The following is a 19321-nucleotide window of genomic DNA, read 5'->3' as shown; positions in this document are numbered from 1 at the left end:
ATTCAATTGGCCTCCATTTACTCTGAACAATTTAGTTCGCTTATTTGAACAATGTTATTTTCCTTGTGAGTAACTTTTCTGCCGTTAGAGCCTGGTCGACATTTTCAGTGATTTTGGCCAAAGTGTTGATGAAACTGTAAAAAAGAAAATGCAGAATGTGAGAGCCACTTTTCTCTCTGCTTGAATGTGTGTTCACAGTATGAGCAAGAACAGCCTGACGCAGCACGGCCTGCTGGATGTGGTCAGCACTCTGTGCGACTGTGCAAACGTGTCCGGTGTAGAGGTCAGGTGAGTTAGTGCGCTGCGGGAAGGTGCCCACCAAAGCAGCAAAGGAAACAAAACAAAGCAGTAATTGTTAATTGTTGAAGGTGTACACATTAAGTGTTCATTCTCTCTTTGTCCGTGGATTCAACTTTCTGACGTGTGCTGGCAGTTTGGGAGCAGAGCAGAGGTGTCTCGTCTGGTTCACTCAACAGGAAGGTGGTGAAAAAACTCTCAGGTAGGACAAGAAATCAATGTGATTTAAGTTGAAGTTACAAGGGTGCCATTGTGCACAGACTTTTGGTTAGATGTAAACACCTTCAGATTGTTTGTTAAGTTAACATAGTACCATGTTTGTGAGGTGTTCCTGATGTTCCTTGTACTGTTTACCTGATTTAATAATATCATTTATTCAAAGGTTTTTAGAATTCTACACAGTTTTATTTTCATTAACCTCTCAAATTACCGCCTCTTATTTATTTATTTTATTTTACACTCTGTTATTTAGGGACATGCTTCTCACACACATAGGCCCCCGAATTACACATGCATAAACAGGTCATGCATTAATAGAGATGTCAGAGGGGCTGCTACTGGGGGTCCGGTGTTTTGCTCAACGGGACCTCAGCAGTACTCCAGAAGTGCCCTGGCACCTCTCCAGCTACCAGACCACCTTCCATATTTTTGGTCCGCACAAGGATATTTCAATATGTAAGAACAATAAGAACATTGACCACACTGAAGTCATCTCTGAGGTTTGGGGGGTCTGCTGATAGATATCTATGCACCAGCTTGTCACCCAGAGCTGGTGAGCGTGACTCTGGTTTAGTTCAGTGTCAGCCAAAACAAAAATGACATTTCAGCTTTGTTGTCTGAATTCTTCTGTGTGTGTTCTTTCTCTTCTCCTAGTGTCAGAGAGGGAAATTTGGAGCAGGACCATTTGGTCAGAATAGGAGAGATCTTGTCCACTTGTCCCAGTCTGTCTAAACTAAAGTAAGTATTTCTAAATCCTCAAATTCAGTGGAATTTGAAAAAAAAAAAGCAGACCAATCAGATCTTTAATGTAGTTACCTATTAATATGGATTTTTTTTTTTAAATCATTCTCACAGGTCCCCAAAACATGTGTGTGAAGTTTCTTGTTCTAAATCCACTCTGATCCTGTATTTGATCATGTCTATAAACCCCTCTATTTCAGCCTGCTCAGAACAGGCTGTTTCTATGTCTTTACCTTTAAATATGTAAATGAGCTCTGTTAGACCACACCCCAGTGGAAGGGCTTTCTTGCATCATGCCCAATTGTTAACGGTGAGAAGGCAGACTCAGAGGGCAGAACAAACACCTAGCTGTGGGAGTTTCAGTCATATGGGGGAGGGGCTATTGCCCTTTGTGATGTCATGAAGGGAAAGTCTGTTTGAACTTACATTTTCTGAAAAGTTGAGAAGGCAAAAGACGGAGAGGATGGACTATTCTTATAATTTGGGTGGGGGGGGGGGGTATAGACAGGATAGGGATACATATTAGAGTTAGAGAAACATGGTAAAGTGTATTTTGCGTAATATGTGACCTTTAAGAGACGCCTGAAAATCAAAAGTGATAACTTCTGTGATTGGTCCACAGGTTCCAGAACAATGATCTGGAGTCTGACTGGATCGAAGGCTTGGTGAAAACGTTGAACAGCAGTCAGAGAGGACTCAGTGTCAGGTAAGAAGTTCCTGACACAACAGGATTGTTCTGAGCCATTTCTCCATAGCTTTTATTCTGCCACTTCAACACTTGTGTCTGAATAACTCGAGAGCAAGTTGTGGCAGGGAACTCTCTCTATTCTTTTTATTTTTGGAGAGATCGTCAAACTTTACACACAGCAAACTTGTTTAAAAATATGACAAAATAGATATTTGTGTTTCTGTCTGAAGTCAATACTTACCAGATATACAATGATAATTTTAAAAAGGAAGAAGAATAAATAATTAGAACTGTTGTTAAAATGCTTTATTGTATGGTTGAAATATTCAACTTCTATCTTTGTCAGTGTTGAGGAGCGTTGGATCAGATCAGACGAGGTTGTTAGTTTGCTGTGTCAATGTCTGGAAGCCCGCAGCGATGTTCACACTATTGGGTGAGGACTGTAAATTCACACACAAACACACCCACACACTGACTTTGAAAGACCTTTTTAGTGAAAGAGATTTCTAAACATATTGCAACTCTCTCTGGATTATTCCCCATCAAGTCATATGTCTCCTCTCCTGTGTAATATTTTTTCTACAGGGTCCATCACAACACAATGCACCTGACTTTGAAGAAGGACACTGAACTGACTTCAGTCAGGTAATACACTTCTGGACGCATTTTGAAATTCATATCCCCCTTTATGTGACAGTGTAGCTAAAGTCCTGGACTTAAAAGTGAAACTCAGACCGGATAAAGTGTTTGACGAATATTTATTTTTAGGTTTTTAATTTACAACAACAACTAACAACACTGTGGCACTTGAGAGATTCCAAGATGGTGAGGGGGAAAGGATGAGTCCCAGTTGATACAACAAAGAGTTTCAGTACAATGACTTGAAGCTTGGGTAGTAGTAGAGGTGAGGCTGGCTGCGTTCAGGTGTGCTGAGACTTCACAGAGTGAGGCACTGGAAAAATACCAAAGCAGATGAAACACATGAAAAAGCCAAAGAACAGTCTGTAAGTGACCTGGAAAAGAAGCCGATATGCCGCTAGTGTAGTGAAGATAATCTGGCATCTTGCTGGGAGTGGAGGCGAGAGTATCAGAGCTGCTGTAGGTGAAGCCAAATGATCTGAAGGTGCAAGATTGAAAGAATGAGCGCTCAGGATCGCCCCAAATCTCTGCAATCAGGCAACCCTGAAGGACAGAGACACAAAACAATGAACAGCATTGAAACCCTTAAACTGAACACACTAGAAAATATGAAAACATAACAGTAAAAATGAATCAAGAAAAAATAACAAACCAAGATTCCAATCCACTTAACTAAAAACTATGTCAAGCTGCTAATTTCTGCAGTTGGATGTTTGAGCTTAGTTGTTCAGACTTCTGGTGTTCTGGGGACTTTTTGAAAAGGAGATTTGGGATTATCCCTATTTGGGATTTCCCTGAGAACTACACACCATGGGAACTTTTTTTGTGTCTGCATTCGCACCCCCACTGTACCTTCTCTGAAGCAGAAGCTGAGAAGGCTCCTCTAAAGGGGGCTCTAGGAACTGAAATAGTTCCTGCGGTGCGGAATCAATAAATTCAAAAGCTGATTGACAGTGAAGAATATGTATTGTTTCCTCTCCTCTCCTCTCCTCTCCTCTCCTCTCCTCTCCTCTCCTCTCCTCTCCTCTCCTCTAGCCTTGTGGACTGTGCAGTCAAGGGTTACCAGCTTGCACCTATGACAAGCATTATACAGAGGTACCCTTCACTGAGGGAGATGGAGTAAGTACTCCCTCTTCTGTATAAAATAAATAACAACAAGTCAGTGAGCAGCAGAGATGTGGCAGAGCAAAGCTGAAATGAAATAACTGTTGTCATTATCCACAGCTTTTCCCACAACCACATGGACATAGAGGGAGCAGAGTTTCTTGCTTCTGTCCTGCCTTCACTGCCAAACCTCACCTCTCTCAGGTCAGAGCCTCTTTCACATGTGAAACTTTTACCAATGCTTGTTTTGATGTTCCAAGATGCCAAGATCTTTCCTTTTTTTCTCGTGCAGTTTTAGTTCCAAAGAGATTTGGGCCCGTGTGGCTGAGAGGCTCTCAGAGACCTTACTCCAGGCTACAGCTATTCAGAGCTTAAAGTAAGAAAAACAAACTCATTGTATCACATTTTATTATCATTCTTCCTTTTGTAGTTATTCATTGTTTTTCATCAGCTCCCCCTCGGAATATAAATACAAGTGTACTTCTCTCTCATTGTATTTGTTCGTACATTAAAATAACTTAAGTCGGGACCCGTTAGCCTGGTGGTTGGTGCGGGGGGCTAAGGTCCTCCAAGCGGGCGGCCCAGGTTCGGGTCTGACCAGTGGCTCTTTTTCCCACATGCCATTCCCCGATCATCTCTCCCCTATTCAAGACTCTGTCCACTGTCCTATCTCAAACAAAGGAAGGAATGAAAAGCCCAAAACATAAACCTTTAAAAACAAAAAAAAAGACTCATCTCAGAGAGTTACGCTAAAAAGTCAAAAGAACACCACCATTGTTTCAAACTGTTTGCCAAGCATCAAGCTGTTCGTGTATTTTTATTTTTTTTACCATATTGCCAACACTTAGTTATTTTGTATTGTGACACAATGCATGAAACAACACTAGCTCTGCATTTCATGATATTGATTTACAAACTTAATATTATTATATAATCTTTGTGATTTTTTTTGGGGGGGGGAGGGGCTTGATATGTCTGTATTGTAGAGCTAGGACAGTGGATAGAGTTTGAAATCAGGGAGAGGCGTGTGTGTGCACTAACCACTACGCTACAGGCGCCCCATAGTATGTGTGATTTTAATGACATCTCTCCCTTTCTTTCTCCCAGTCTATCCAGCCATGTTGTTAGTGACACAGCAGCTCAGAGTATGGCCAGAATAATGCCACGTCTACAATCACTCAAGTAAGAGTTCAACACTTGACCTGATGGTAATTCTGTAGAAGTTTGAATCATTATCACAGGTAGTCATGGACATGTTCACCGTACAATTGGTGGTGTGTATTTTGCACACACACAAACCCAGTATTTTGTGGAATGTTTCAGCCATGTCATGGAGCTTAAAAACATAAAACAGTGTCGCCTTCTGTCTCCTCTAGTCTATCTCACTGCGTGTGCTCGGAGGCTGGAGGGCTGCAGCTCATCAAAGCACTGGGAGAATGTGTTGGCCTGGAACGCCTTTGGTAGGACACACGTGCAGATTGAAGCTATTTACAGACATGTCTTAATCCCATAAAGTTTATATCGTTTATATGGGTGTGTGTGTTATTTTCATTGCCCCCCCCTTCCACAGTCTGGACTCCTGGCAGCTGAGCAAAGAGAGCGGGGTGTGTCTGGCACAAGCTCTAAGGAATGTCAACTCTATACGCATTCTCAAGTAAGAAACAATCTTGTAGTAGAACTTTCACACTGGCAGAAGTTACGACAGACATTATGAAACATTAAGCTGGCCACAAGTTGACGCACTCTAACCATGACAGGATATTTGAAACATTAGAGTGAGTGTGTGTGTGTGTAATGACTTTGCACCGGACATCCACAATGTTTGTTCTAATGTCTTCTGTCTGGGCTTTTTAAACCTTGAATTTGTTTTGTTATGTGTCGTATGTATCTTTGGAAAATCTGCATTTAATTTTTTAATTTATTTTATTTAACCTTTATTTAACCAGGAAAAAGTCTCATTGAGATTAAAATCTCTTTTACAAGAGCGTCCTGACCAAGACAGGCAGCAGCACAATTACAGGGTTTCAGACATAAAACACACTTAACAACAATGAACATAAATACAGGAATCACACAAAGAACCATTCATCAGAATCTGTCAATAAGTCATCAGCAACAAAGCGATCAAAAAGGGCAATACGAGTTAGCTAAAACATCTACAGTCAGATATTTCTGCCTACAGATCATTAAGACGACCTTTAAAAACATTCAAGGAAACCAGCTCCCGAAGATTTTAAGTATCTTGCAACCAATTCCAAGAAGAGGGAGCAGCATACTTGAACGCCCTTTTTCCTAATTCAGTACGGGCTTCAGTGATGGTTAGAAGGTGTAAATCCTGCGAGCAAAGATGGTAACTTCCATTACTTTTTTGAAGTATGTAGCTCTGTAGGTAAGATGGAAGCAGACTGAGAATACCCTTATAAATAAATATATCTCTCGTCTGCACGACAAATATACCTTTTATAGATTTTTTTTTAAATTCTGCTGGGTGTTAACAGCTCCTCGTGTTGTAGGAGGTGTCTATCTAATATACAGTACCAGCCTGCAAAGCTATTTCAGACAGGCATCCTCTTACAGTCACACTGATACTCTTTCCTTACACGTATCCGTGTATGTACCACTCTTATAATCTGCTCTATATATAATGCCGTACATTTGCTGACACTGTTGCTGCCAAAGCCTCAGCTCCATTGCGGCTTCTCTTGCAGCAGCTCATCATACCAGCATGTCATCAGCTCAGCATGAAGCTCTTCATAAATAAGTAGCGTCTCATCCCACATGGGAGCTTCATTCCCCTGTCCTCTCATAGTGCAAAGCTGTAAACTTTGGCCTGCTGTTGTCCTGTGAGATCAGAACTTAGACGGTAGAAGCCAGTTCTGTTTATACAACACATAGATAAAGCTCATTTTACATTGATATTAATCCGCTTCACATGATATGACAAGTTTCTGTCCTCACCGTTATTATAGCAACATGTTGATTGGAGCCGACTTTAACTATTTCACAGATGATATGAGTGCTTGGTTGACAGCTAATTTGGCCCTTGTGCATTGGGTTTGTGTGTGTGCCAGGCTTAATAAGATTGACACTGCAGACAGTGGGCTGGATCTCCTCGCTGCTATGGAGGGACTCACACAAATTGAGGAGATTGGGTGAGTTTTCCACACATAGATATGTTATATAAAGTTGCACGTATGTGTTCATGGAGACATGGTAGTCAAGTCAAGTCCGAGTCCTAATGGTTGAGTCTGAACCATTCCAAGTTAAGTTTCAGTTTTCCACTTTAGCACATTCATTCTTTCTTCTTTATTTTTTGGCCTAGACTTGAGTCCTAGTCCTTTGACTCTTGTCCGAGTCCTGGACATGAGAACTTCAACATTAGCACATGAGCATGTGATGAATCTCATTTGTCTTTCAAGTGTTTGATTCGTTTTTTCTCTTGGGAATTCAGGTTGGATGGCTGGATGATGGCTGATAAAGGACTAGAGCAGCTGACCAGACTTCTTCCTCTCTGGGGGGGGCTGAGGAGGTTCAGGTGGGTAGAAAAACAAACAAAAAAAAGCATTTTGTTTTTGTGATTTTGTTATTTTACCTAATTGTCAGAGGTTAAATTCTAAAATACTTTCACGTCACACTTTTATAGTTTAGATTAATGTACACTTTATTTTTCAAACATTCTGTTTAAACGTCCTCTAAAGTTTTACAGGCCTGCAGATTATTATTTTATTGTTTATTAAAGAACCTCGGCCCAGTCCTAGTAGTAGTAGTTCTTTTCTACAAGGGTTATTAACTGATGACATATACTACTGCTTTCTTATTCTTTGCAAAGATCCACAGTGCTGTTGATCTGTGTCAAACTCGTAGAGTTTCCAAATGCTTGGTCATGTGTCTGTGCAGTGAAAGTCATTACAAACATACCAGCCGTTTTATTGGACTGTCATCGCCTTCTTTATGAGGACCATCTGGCAGCACGCTCTTCTTTTACAAGTGTCACACTCCCAGCGATGCCAAATCTTTTGTGCGGGAATTAAAAGCAGTTGATGCTGTTGCTATGTTTATTTATTCATGCACATATTGTAAAGTTGTTATGAACACATAGTTAAAGTGATTATGGCTGCTGAAGTCAGTTCATGTCATTTTGGGGCCTTAAACTGTGAGGAGTTTTTACATGGTACAGTTTATTACCACTCATCGTCTTATCACCCAACCTGTTATCACAAAGACGTCTCAAATTAACGCCACAGTCACATGCACTCTGACCTGGCTGTTAGGCCGCATTGCTACAGATCTGACCTGTATCTGATTCTGGACCACATATGGAGACAGCCCGAATCTGATCTGAAAGAAAATTATTTCCATGTTTCTTGTGACAAGATCAGCAAAGATATAAGATGTACCGCTTTGTTTCAAGAGGGATCCAAGACCAACACAAAATGAAAGTGTCTGAGGGTGCACTCACACTGGGTCCAGTTGTCCTGTACCGTGTCGAAGCTTGCCCCCCTCCCCACTCCCCCGCTGGCCTTCACTCACTTTGCTCCAGCCCCAATCGGGCCTGAGCACGGTTACTTTATCATATGTGTAGGTGTAGCCCTGCTGGAGCGCACCGGAACATTGCTCTGCTCTAAAACATTTGCAGTTTCCTTTAGCCAGTTAAAATGTGTGTACACTTTTTGAAGCGCTTCAAAATTCAACCCTCACTAAAGTGTATGTCATGCACTTTGTGTCAAGAGAGACGATCAAACAAACATTATGGTCAGTTATCGTTTTAACATTTAAGGTGGTTTGATTGATTCTCGACGTCGACTCATGCACTGAGTAACATGAAAGAAAACACTCCACCTTAGAAAATCTGTGAAATGCAGCTCGGTGAATGTTCTCTGGTGGAATAACACAGAGAAACATTACTGCAACTTTGAACTGTGACGTCAGATGGTAAGTGTGCCTGAGCTTGTATAGCACAGACTTATTGTGGCTTATGATGAGTCAGATCAGATACAGCACTTAAACACTTAATAATGCAAGGCCATGTCCACATCGGTTCCTGTGCTTGGGCCTGAGACACTGTACTGTGTCGAAGCACACTTTGGGTCTTTGGGGGGGGTCAAGCATACTTAGGCACGGTACAGATTGCCTAGTGTGAATGCGTCCTTATTGGAGTCTTCAATCAGGCATGATGACACTACATTTTGAAATAACTCCTCATTTACATTGAATGTGTTTTCTGTGCCCACGTTTCAGTCTATCAAAGAGCCTTATCAGCGACCAATCAGGAGACAAGCTGCTGGATGCTTTGAAATGCTGTAGTCACCTGGAAGAGCTTCAGTAAGGACATTTTTTATTTGATGCTTCACTAAACAAAGCCTCCAGGCAAATGATTAGCCTCAGGCTTTTTAAAAATCGAGGTGCTCCATTGATTTGAAGAATTGTTTCAGTCTTAGGCCTCGTGTCCAACTAGTGTTTATTTTCTGACAGCGTCTTTTTTTCAATTTATGAGGAGAGAGCGTTTGCAGCAGCAGGCGGCCGCCTGAAGAAAAAGCACAGCGCCCAGCGTCTTTTCTTCCCAGCACTCTGACTTTTTTGTGCGGCCGCTCCGAACGCTCAAGTTGAACATTATTCAACTTTTCCGTTGTCAACAGACTGTTGTCATAGAGACAGGATGGACGTGCACAAACGCTTCATGCAAACACTTCCAAGCGCACAGCCAGCGCCTTTCTGCCCGAAAAAAAACACTAGGTGGACACAGGGCCTTAATTAATATTTCACAAGTGAGCACTCCATTGTTCTGCAAAATGCTGTCATTGCTTGCAGAGTTTTTAAAAGTGTAGCTGTATTTTGTTCTGTTTATTATATTCGTTAAACTGTGTGTTTTTGTCCAGAGCAATACAAATAAAAAAATCTTGTCTTTTGCATATGTAATAACATAACAGAATGAACTTGCTTGTTCTCTCTTACAGTCTGTGTAGTAACAGTCTGGGTGACCTCACTGCTGCTAGGATGGCCCTCGTTCTTCCCTCATTGACCCACATCACTGTATTGGAGTAAGACACACGCGCACATTCAGATCTCTCTTTAACGTCTGTAACATTTGTCACACATTTGTCCCGAGGTTAATGCTCTTTATGCGTGTGGCTTTTCTGAAGTATTTCAGAAAACAACATCAGATACGAAGGGTCAGTGAGTCTGTCCAAAGCAATAATGTGCCTGAAGAACCTCACCAAGATGCAGTAAGACTCTTCTCCTTGTTGTGTTTTGGGGATTAGGACTGTGGTAGATAACCATTTTTACTTCTTATTCACATTATAACACTGAATAATGGGTTTCTGCTTTTTTATATCAGTCTGACCTCTGTTGGGACTCCAGAGCTGTGTGCTGTAGCTTCCAGTCTGGCTCACTGTCCCCTCATACAGCATGTTGGGTAAGAGGAAAAATGAAGATACGATTGTAAATAATGTTATAAACACATAAGGGTGAAAGGATGAGTGTGCTGTATAATGGAAATAATTGTTGTGCCTGTGGAAGAATTAAAATGCCATGTCATGTCTCTTGAATTTATTGGATCCATCTAATAGAGAATTCAACAAAGAGAAGCAAAGTACATAAATATGATTGCTTCTAATTTGGTATATGAGGCCTGTGAGACTTAATGTTTGGAGGTTATTGCTTGTCTCAAAATGTCACACACACTCTGGCTCTTTCTCTTTGTCTTTAGTTTGGGATGGAATAACTGCGGGGATAACGTGGCAGAGGAGCTGGCCAGAGTCATGCCGCTCTGTCATAGGCTGAGTGTTATAGAGTAAGTTTAAAAAAACACACACAGACACACACTTAACAGAGTTATTGTTTTGTTTTTTATTATTCTTCCTTCTTTCTTGAAGTTGATCTCAATACTTCATTATATTTTTTTATTTTTTAAGTTATTTAAGATTGAGTTTTCTCTGCAGTAAATCTGACAGCAGCAGGATGATTGGTTGATAGTGGATGAATTCTGTTTGGGTAATTACTTACTATTGTATAAAGTAAACGCTCATAATCATCAGGGACACAGGAAGAGATGTGAAAAAGAGATTGAGAAAGAAATATTCTCCAATGATTATGTTATGAATGAAAATATGAAACAGTTTGTTTAACTGTTTTAACTGTGTCTCACTTTTTATAATTTTTTACAAACCAAAAATAATTCATGGATTAAAAGAGGAAATGATCAGATTGTTCTTTAATGAGAAATAGTCATAAGTCCTGAACACAGTTGTTTTAGAATCAAGTAAAACTTTACCACCTCATTTTGGTTTATTAGGTAATCAATGTTTAAAGGACCAACATGTAACTCTGACCCCTAGTGTTTAAAATGGGTACTGTAGTCCAAATACAAAACATTGTAGAGAGCTGTCTCCCCGCGCCCCTCCTCTCTAGAGTGGATGCACGTGTTTGCTGCCATGTACCAGCTCTGCATCAGTCTGTAAACCTTTCTGCGTTCTAACCTCTCTCCATTTTTCAAAAGCATCTCCAATATTGATCCTAGTTTGAGCACGTTTCTGCTCGTGGAGCTTATTACAAACATGCAGAGGCTTTTTAGGTCGGGTACAATCACTTCTATCTGAACCACTTCTCTTGCCCGCTTCCATCGCTGCAACACCTGTTGACCTGATAACTGCTCTCATATCTGGCAAACCGAGGGGCGTCCAAAACGGCTGTGTGGGGGTGTCTTAAAAGCGTCTACCTTCTCTGGTCCAAACAAATCCAGAGCATTCAGGAGCAGAATCTAAAGTTAGAAGGAGTTGTCAGAGCAGCCAGCACTTCAACATAGCATGTTTCCTTAATGTCTGATCATATAGTAAGGTCACTTTATGATTTAATTCAGTAGATATCTTACATACTGGTTCTTTTGTTTTCTTTAAAAGTTCTTTATTACAATCAATCAAATGTAGGTTTAGGTCACAGAGTTCCTCCTTAATTTTGTAAGAAACACTCTCACACATGAGAGAAAATAAAGCATGTTTATAATTCTTTTCTTCCAGTCTGGAGTCAAACAGTGTGAGTGTTACTGGAGCAGAAGCCCTGTTTGAAGCCTTACAGTCGTGTCCTGCTCTGCAGCTCATCAGGTAAACTCTTTCAGACACCTGTGGATGTGTTATAAGCTACAACACCTACTACACACCCTGTAGTTCTTCTTTAGTCTACAGTGTTTACATGTACAATGTGTTCAGTGTTACATGAGGGATATTTAATGTCCTGCTGCTGTGCTTTACAGGCTGTGGAGGAACAAGATCACTCCCAGTGAAGCACAGAGTCTTAGTCTTCAGGACAGGAGGCTGAACTTCTCATCCACGTGATCTGTATTACGTCCTCTTAATAACAATGTGCAGGTGAATCACTTCCACCACTCGTTCATGCTCCAGCCTCTAAGTGAGTTAGAATAAGTTGTCCTTCAGTATAACCATAAAACATTATTATGAATGATCTTAGAGAAAAAGCCTGAATGGTGTTCATGATAACTACTGCAGATGATGTTACTCAAGAGTAAACGACTATTGTGAGGTCTGCAATAGAACAAAGGTCATTTGGTTTGACTGTTTATATGTACAAAGTTGCCTGTTAACATGCCTGTTGAAATGCATAATTTTAAGAGCTGTTTAATGGGACTATCTCACTCAGGTGAAAAGTGGAATGTCTTTAATGTATTTATTTTGAAAATGTCTTTTTGAGCTGTTCAAACTTTGCACTAATTGGCCTCTAGTTTCACTGCTGTAATCTGGCAGATCAGCTGACAGTGTGACCCACTTCTATGACTCTGATGTTGTTATAATGTGTAGGTATTTAGTACATGAAACGTGCAAATGTTGAGCGTAGAAAGTGTTGACAGAAAGCTGGCAGACACCACCCCTCTCCGTTTTCTGCATCCAGATAGGAGCCAGAATCTTATATCATATGCTCACTGTTAAGTCCCTACAACATCATGTGTTACCTTATGATTTCATACATTTATACTAAATTGACTTCGTACAGTAAGTTTATTGTGACTGAGTGATACTATAAGTTATTTGGAGACTACAAATGATCAAAACAAGCCCGAAGATTGATCTGCACCTGATTTAAACACTCAAATGAAATGATGAAAACTCAGATCAGAGTGAAGTGAGCGAGCTGAAACAAAGCAGATAGAAGTAATAAAATAAAGAACTACAAATTCATTCAACCTTTGTTTATACTCCAGAGAGCATTGTGGAGGTAGCCTCATTTACGATGATAGAGAGTCATTCCAGGATTAATTAAAAGGCAGACAACATATCATTAAGAGAACTAGAAGACAGATGAATACTAGACTACTAACATCAACAAGCTGTGGTTTTCTAATATAAGAATAGAGGACAATTAAAAGGAAATACTAGACGGTAAGAAAATGTCTAAAATTTACTGAGATGAGTTCTAAAGAGAGCTCGAAAAAATAATACAATAAATACAACACTTTTTTAAAACAGTTACAAACGGAGGTTTAATATTAGGTTTCAAAATTGCCCAAAAGGTCAAAAGGTTCATTTCCCTCAAGGAGATGTTGATCGAGGAGATAATGCTCCAGAACTTAATTTTATATTCATGATTTATGAATATTATACTAGTGTATGGGGTTTCACAGCTGCTTTTGGTGAAACAAACAAAAGGATAATCGACTGGTATGCATATGGAAGTGTTTCATGTTGAATTAGCCAGACTACATATCTGAGCCTGTATGAGACTCTTTTTATGTTTTAGATGATAAAATGTGTGCATTTTGGGAGCTGCATGTAAATATGATGCATCTCTCTGAAGACAGGTGGATTTCAGTGGTCAAGTGGAACATTGAGAGTTAGCAGATAGCAAGAATAACCCACATAGCTCATTCTGCCTCATAGACCCACCTCTATAGTCTCTCTTCACGCTGTCACTGTTACTCCTGCCAACACGCACCGCAGTGGACCTAGAGGCCAATGTATCAAGAATTCCCAGATAGAGTGACATTCTATGCGGACTCTACTTCGTGGAGTCACTTTGCACTGTTTAGTGTTTACAATAATGAGAGACCACAAGAGTGAAAACACAACAAACCACACACACACAGCAAAGGAGACAAGGGGGACTCCCCTCCCAGGTTGTGGTCTCTTATTAGGTTTGCATATTTATCTCCGCTGTTCTCATGGAAGAAGTCATCAAATTATTATTTTTATGTTATGGATTTTAGCTGTGTTTCTAAGTTTCCTGAATTTAATTATGGTTTTGTTTTTTTAAGACAGATCTTGTACACTAATCTCTGCAAGGACTTTGTATCGTAAGCAGAGATGTTTTGTAGTTGTGTTTTTGTGGCTAATTTATTTTTCAGTTTTGACTTTGAGTTTTGTTTTGTACTTTAAATGTTCTTTTCTATCTTCACATTCATTCATTCATTCATTCTGACTTGCACTGATATGTTGATTAAACATAAGACCCCCTTCAGTTTGGGCCTCTGTTATTTTCTGATACCACTGACTTCTCGTTTAAAATTAAGTGCAACACATGAGTAGAAGTTCAACGGTTTTGTTGTATTAAACTTTAAGTTCTGAGAGTAGATCGTTTCCCTTCAACATGAACAAGGACTTTATTCTTACTGATGCCAACAAGAGCAGCTGAAGTGAACTAACAGCTGTGTCTGAAGACGTCACAGTGCTGCCATTCATACTGTGAATTCATCTGGCACCCCCTTGTGGTTGAGATTAGTAGTGTAAATACAGTAGACAGCAGATCCTTTAGTGTATTTGGGATTCACAGATGCAAATGAATACATGTCACATTAACCACAGTAATCCTAATGTCTGGTTGTCTGTGACTGAAACCACTGCACAACACAAATGTTTCAATAAAGTTGTTTTCTTGTATCTGACCAAAAAAGGTAAGATAATACTTTATTGATTTGCAGAGGGGAAATTTGGGCCTTGCACAAATGCAAAGTAGATAAGAATAGATATAAACAGAGTAGACAAGACAAATACAAATAAAATAGGAGGTAAACACTACTGGTTTACATATGTGTAAATAGAAGTATACTGGACAATAAGGACAGTCTGTGTAGTCAATGGCAAGCTAAAGTGATGTTTCTAAGTGACATGGTGTGATTCATAGCAACACGTTATGTAGATCCCAGGTAGCAATTTAACATACATTTTGAAATCCCAGTGCTTGCTGTACAGTGGTATGATATACCACTGCACAGCAGTTTATTTAACTTAATGCACTTTTCTGTGCTGTGTCTGAATTGTTTCAGCCTCTGGCTCAGTGTGGTTGGAGTACCTGCTTTTCTCGAGCTGTGGATTTTCTGTGTTTCTGATGTTATCTTTTGTGTACCTGTCGTGTGTCTTGATGCGTTCTGAAGATCTAATTTCCTTCAGGATAATAATAATGAAGTTGAAGTTTAACTCTATAGCTATTAAAATTCACATTTATCACTTTTTTTCCACTAGGTTATTTAAAAAGGGAAACATATTTTTACCCACAACATGTAGGCTATTAAGTGCTAAAGCTACTTTAAGGTAGAATGTAATAATCAACACCTTTCATTAATCACTTTTTTTTTCTGTGCCTCTTTGAACACATTTTGATTTTTAAACCAGTGATAATATGGAAGAAAAAAAACTTTCCACGTGAGGTAAAGTAAAGCCATTAAATGGCTTGAAACTGAAAAGGCCCAACTAGGGACCCGAGTTGGAAATTAGCAATAGCTGTATACTCTTTATGCAGCATATCAGTTTCATTGTATTGAAACTGTTAAATTGCATTGTCCCTATATTAAATATATAGTTGAATCTGTTAATAATCCTACCAATCCACATCCACATTTTAACACTTGCTGTTAATTATTTATTTTATATCCAGTACAAGTGTAATTTGTGACTGAAGGAGAAAATTTGTGTGCCTGGATAAACAAAAGACAACTAACATCAGGCCGAACACAGGCCTAGCAGCCTTCAGCCACCATCAGGCCAGGCTTGAACTTAGCAGCAGCCAGCTGCTAACAGGCCAGGCTCAGGCCCAGCAGTCACCATCCAACAGGCTCAGACCAAGCAACCAGCAGGTCTGGAAACATCCAGTCATCAGGCCAGGCTCAGGCACAGCAGCATACCACCAAGACAAGCTGAAACACAACAACAGCAGGCTACCACCAGGCTGAGGATCAGGTCCAGCAGAAGCCGGCTATCAACAGGTCAGGCTCAGGCCCAGCAGCAAGAGAAGAAGAAATGCCAAATGGAAAGATTAATACACAGAGCAAAGAAATGACAACCACAGATGACCTGGAGGAGATAAAAAGATCCTTAAACTTTATGTCAGGTGAGCTGACGAAGTTAACATCGCAGCAGGAACGACTGATCGGATTGATAGAAGAAGTGAAAACCCTGAAAACCATGTTGACAGAGAAGGACAGAAAGATATCTGTGCTGGAGAAAAGGGTGGATGATTTGGAGCAATATTCAAGAAGAGATGATGTGGTGTTAACAGGACTGGAAACTCGACACCGGACCTATGCCTGAGCCACAGCAAACTTAGATACAATAGAAAATGCCCCGCAGGAAGAACTGCTGTCCCTTGAACAACAAGTGGTGGGTTTTCTGCACAGTAAGAACATAACCATTCAAAATGAGGCAATATCCATCTGCCACACATTACCTAGAAAGTAAGAAAAATCTAAACCTGCTATTGTAATACGATTCATTAGCAGAAAGCAGAGGAATGACTTACTAATGCAGGCTAAAAAACTGAAAGGTACTAATGTTTACATAAATGAAAACTTAACCAAAAAGAATGGGGACATCGCAACAGAGGCAAGAATGTTAAGAAAACAAAAGAAAATCACTGCAACATGGACCTGGAATGGAGTTGTCTGGATTAGAGAACAAGAAGGCTCCTATGCAAAGGCGATAAGGGATCTGAAAGAGCTAGAAAAGTTCAAAAGAGGTTAATGATCCATGGTAGATGAAACATACCATATATACATACCACATAATCAAATTCAAATGAGGAAGTAGAATATAAAATATATGATTTAGATAACGAAATGGATAAAAACATATCAGTTCCTGTCCACAATGAATGTGAGTATTATACAGAGGAACAATTTAATGAAAAAGTAATGATGGATGGAACACTGTCTATAATTCATTTAAATAGTAGAAGTCTTAATTGTAATTTATCAAAAATGAAAGAATATCTAAAGCAGCTCAGAAAAAGCTTTAGTATAATTGCAGTAACAGAAACATGGTTAAAGAATGGAGATTCGGATGAGGCTCAGATAGATGGATATGAGTTGTATTATACAAATAGAATAAATAAAAAAAGGTGGAGGGGTAGCTCTGTAAATGAACTCAACTTTGAAATTTAAAATCATTGGATATATGACAACTGTTGTAAACAATATTATGGAAATAGTCAGAGTGGAAATTATTAATGAAAAAGCCAAAAATATTATGATCAGTTGTGTGTATAGAACGCCAGGCTCCTGTGTACTGTCCTTTACAGACAAAATAACAGAGTTGTTTGACAGTATCTATAATAAGAGTGTGTTTCTATGTGGGGACTTTAACATTGATATGAAAAATCCAAGGGACTGAGAACATCACGTGAATTCATCAACTCAATGCATAGTTTGAGTCCGTTTCCTATGATAAATAAACCAACAAGAATCACAGCGCAAACTGTAATTGACAATATTTTTACAAATATAACGGAGAGAATAGTTGTGAGTGGGATCTTAATGACTGATGCAAGTGATCATTGACCAGTCTTTACAGTTTATACCAACTATAAATGTAATAAAAGGCAAATCTCTACAGAAACTTTTAGAAGAAATAGATCACAAGAAGCTATACAAGCACTAAAAGATGACTTAAAAAAACAGAGATGGGATGAGGTGTATGTAAGTGATGTTAATTCAGCTTATGATTCATTCATGAAATTGATAGAGTTGTATGAAAAAAAACTGTAAAACAAGGTGTTTCACCAAGAAAAATGCAATTAACAAACCATGGATGACTAAAGGGCTACAAAATGCCTGCAAGAAAAAAAAAAAAAAATTCTATACATGTTTTTTAAAATTAAGAACGAAAGTGGCAGAAAACAGATATAAGACATATAAAAACAAATTAGTATAGATAGTTAGAAGGCAAAAAAGGAATACTATAGTGAGTTACTAAACAAAAATAGAAACAATATGAAGGCTACATGGGGGGTAATAAACAGTGTAGTAAAGAAAGATAAAGTAAAATCAACTTTTCCGGAATACTTTGTGAAAGATGATATAGACATATGTGACACAAACAAAATAATAAATGAGTTCAATAATTACTTTGTAAATGTAGGTCCTTGTCTTGCAAAAAATATTCCAAAAAGAATGGAAGATAATGCAGATGGAAATACAATGAAAGGTAACGTTAACAGCATTTTTCTTGGTAAAGTAGAAAAGGATGAAATACTGAAAATTGTAAAAGATTGTGCAAGTGAAGGATCAACTGACTGTGAAGATATGGACATGATATTAATAAAGAATATAATTGATTTGGTTATTGAGCCATTAACATACAGTGGGTAGTGATAGTTGACTTTGTGGAACTTTCTCCCATCTCCCTACTGCATCTCTGGAGCTCAGCCACAGTGATCTTTGGGTTCTTCTTTACCTCTCTCACCAAGGCTCTTCTCCCACGATTGCTCAGTTTGGCTGGACGGCCAGGTCTAGGAAGAGTTCTGGTCGTCCCAAACTTCTTCCATTTAAGGATTATGGAGGCCACTGTGCTCTTAGGAACCTTGAGTGCTGCAGAAATTCTTTTGTAACCTTGGCCAGATCTGTGCCTTGCCACAATTCTGTCTCTGAGCTCCTTGGGCAGTTCCTTCGACCTCATGATTCTCATTTGCTCTGACATGCACTGTGAGCTGTAAGGTCTTATATAGACAGGTGTGTGCCTTTCCTAATCAAGTCCAATCAGTTTAATTAAACACAGCTGGACTCCAATGAAGGAGCAGAACCATCTCAAGGAGGATCAGAAGAAATGGACAGCATGTGAGTTAAATATTAATGTCACAGCAAAGGGTCTGAATACTTATGACCATGTGATATTTCAGTTTTTCTTTTTTAATAAATTTGCAAAAATTTCTACATTTCTGTTTTTTTTCTGTCAAGATGGGGTGCTGAGTGTACATTAATGAGAAATAAAATTAACTTTTTTGATTTTAGCAAATGGCTGCAATGAAACAAAGAGTGAAAAATGTAAAGGGGTCTGAATACTTTCCGTACCCACTGTATATATGTAATTTGTCATTCTCAACGGGAGTATTTCCTGATGAGATGAAAACAGCCAAAGTGATTCCACTTTCCACTAAAAATGGAGACAAACATATTTTCTCCAACTACAGACCAGTATCCTTGCTTCCACAGTTTTCAAAAATATTAGAGAAATTATTTGCAGCCAGATTGGACACATTTATAGACAAACATAATATTTTAAGCAGCAGTCAGTGTGGTTTTAGGACCAATCACTCCACATCAATGGCACTTATGGAATTAACTGAAGAAATATTGACTGCAATAGACAAGAAAAAGTATTTAGTAAGCATTTTTGTTGACCTCAAAAAAGCATTTGACAC

The 19321-nt window shown here is 39.2% G+C and overlaps 1 protein-coding gene across 1 annotated transcript in view; it reads left to right on the top strand.

Annotated features, from left to right (window-relative positions):
* The window catches only part of nlrc5 (NLR family, CARD domain containing 5), a 45638-nt gene extending 31486 nt beyond the window's left edge, over positions 1-14152 (top strand). Inside the window, exons 35-55 of the mRNA XM_020640495.3 lie at positions 199-288; positions 434-499; positions 1171-1254; positions 1880-1963; positions 2292-2378; positions 2531-2590; positions 3620-3703; positions 3809-3892; positions 3981-4064; positions 4796-4870; positions 5065-5148; positions 5259-5342; positions 6760-6840; positions 7140-7223; positions 8927-9010; positions 9643-9726; positions 9829-9912; positions 10026-10103; positions 10398-10481; positions 11704-11787; positions 11937-14152. Coding sequence (XP_020496151.1) covers positions 199-288; positions 434-499; positions 1171-1254; positions 1880-1963; positions 2292-2378; positions 2531-2590; positions 3620-3703; positions 3809-3892; positions 3981-4064; positions 4796-4870; positions 5065-5148; positions 5259-5342; positions 6760-6840; positions 7140-7223; positions 8927-9010; positions 9643-9726; positions 9829-9912; positions 10026-10103; positions 10398-10481; positions 11704-11787; positions 11937-12018 — 1711 coding nt within the window. The 3' untranslated portion in view covers positions 12019-14152. The remainder of the gene's footprint in view (positions 1-198; positions 289-433; positions 500-1170; positions 1255-1879; positions 1964-2291; positions 2379-2530; positions 2591-3619; positions 3704-3808; positions 3893-3980; positions 4065-4795; positions 4871-5064; positions 5149-5258; positions 5343-6759; positions 6841-7139; positions 7224-8926; positions 9011-9642; positions 9727-9828; positions 9913-10025; positions 10104-10397; positions 10482-11703; positions 11788-11936) is intronic.
* The last annotated feature ends 5169 nt before the right edge of the window (positions 14153-19321 follow it).

Source organism: Labrus bergylta, chromosome 7 (assembly GCF_963930695.1).
Source record: "Labrus bergylta chromosome 7, fLabBer1.1, whole genome shotgun sequence".
NCBI lineage: Eukaryota > Metazoa > Chordata > Actinopteri > Labriformes > Labridae > Labrus > Labrus bergylta.
Note: the sequence above shows the minus strand (reverse complement) of the source record. Positions and strands in the feature narration are given on the sequence as shown.